This window comes from Eimeria mitis, genomic scaffold (assembly GCF_000499745.2).
Source record: "Eimeria mitis Houghton genomic scaffold, Emh_scaff1110, whole genome shotgun sequence".
Classification (NCBI taxonomy): domain Eukaryota; phylum Apicomplexa; class Conoidasida; order Eucoccidiorida; family Eimeriidae; genus Eimeria; species Eimeria mitis.
The window spans coordinates 6,992-8,084 of record NW_013567644.1 but is presented as its reverse complement, the minus strand read 5'-3'; the positions used below and the strand labels follow the sequence as shown (position 1 = coordinate 8,084).

General features: G+C 49.4%; 1 protein-coding gene across 1 annotated transcript in view; it reads left to right on the top strand.

Moving 5' to 3' along the window:
• EMH_0029730 (uncharacterized protein) overlaps positions 1–1,093 on the top strand; it is a gene marked incomplete at both ends in the record, with an annotated part of 6,237 nt that overhangs the window by 1,719 nt on the left and 3,425 nt on the right. The window contains 3 exons of the mRNA XM_013494336.1: positions 288–380; positions 573–637; positions 839–1,083. Coding sequence (XP_013349790.1) covers positions 288–380; positions 573–637; positions 839–1,083 — 403 coding nt within the window. The remainder of the gene's footprint in view (positions 1–287; positions 381–572; positions 638–838; positions 1,084–1,093) is intronic.

Here is a 1,093-nt window from a genome sequence, read left to right as displayed (position 1 = left end):
GGGGAGCCGCTGCCTCTCGTTGAGTTGAACCAGCCACCAGTAAACCCTAAACCCTAAACCCTAAACCCTAGACCCTAAACCCTTTGTTTAGTAAACCCTAAACCATGAACTCCTTGGCTTCTGTGTGTGGAGTCAAATCAACCACCGCTAAACCCTAAACCCTAAACCCTAAACCCTAGACCTTAGAAAACCCTAAACCCTAGGTGCTTCAACTCGTGGTTCTACGCCATATCCTTAGGGTTTAGGGTTTAGGGTTTAGGGTTTAGGGTTTAGGGTTTGTGGTTTAGTCTCCCCCCACGCCTGACAAGGGTTTCTTCTTTCTGGATGCTTCTTACGCCTTCGCAAACCCTCCTTCTCCCTTGGGTGCCGACATGGGCCAGGTAAACCCTAAACCCTAAACCCTAAACCCTCAACTCCTAAACCCTAAACCCTAAACCCTCAACGCGAAGCCCTAGGCCCCCTGCAAAACCTCTCCTGGGGCTGTTGCTCTAAATCTGGGTTTGAGATACACGTGCTAGGGTTTAGGGTTTAGGGTTTAGGGTTTAGGGTTTAGGGTTTGGGTGTATCTGCAGATCGACGATCCCCTTGATGCCCCCTGGCGGCGTCGTGCTGAAGAAGTTATTCGGTTTGTATTAGGGTTTAGGGTTTAGGGTTTAGGGTTTAGGGTTTGAAGCTTTAGTTTTTTCTAGGGTTTAGGGTTAATGTTGTAGGTTTTAGGTTTTTTTTTTGTTTGTTTGACGACAAGCGCTGCTGCCATTTTCCCGTAACACTATTCCTAGGGTTTAGGGTTTAGGGTTTAGGGTTTAGGGTTTAGGGTTTAGGGTTTGAGGGTTTGCAGACAAACTGTAGCCTTTGGCTGGCCCCCCACAGTGAGGAGGAAAACCACCGGCTTTGTATTGAGGGACTGCTCCTGGGAGCAGCATCGTTTGCTGCTGCCTGTGCAGCAGCAGCAGCAGCAGCAGCAGCAGCAGCAGCAGCAGCAGCAGCAGCAGCAGCTGCTGCAGCAGCAGCAGCAAGTTGGAGATGAAGACTACAGCAGCATTGTCACAGTGCAGGATCTAAGGCATCTCCTACAGATGATTCGTAATTAAAA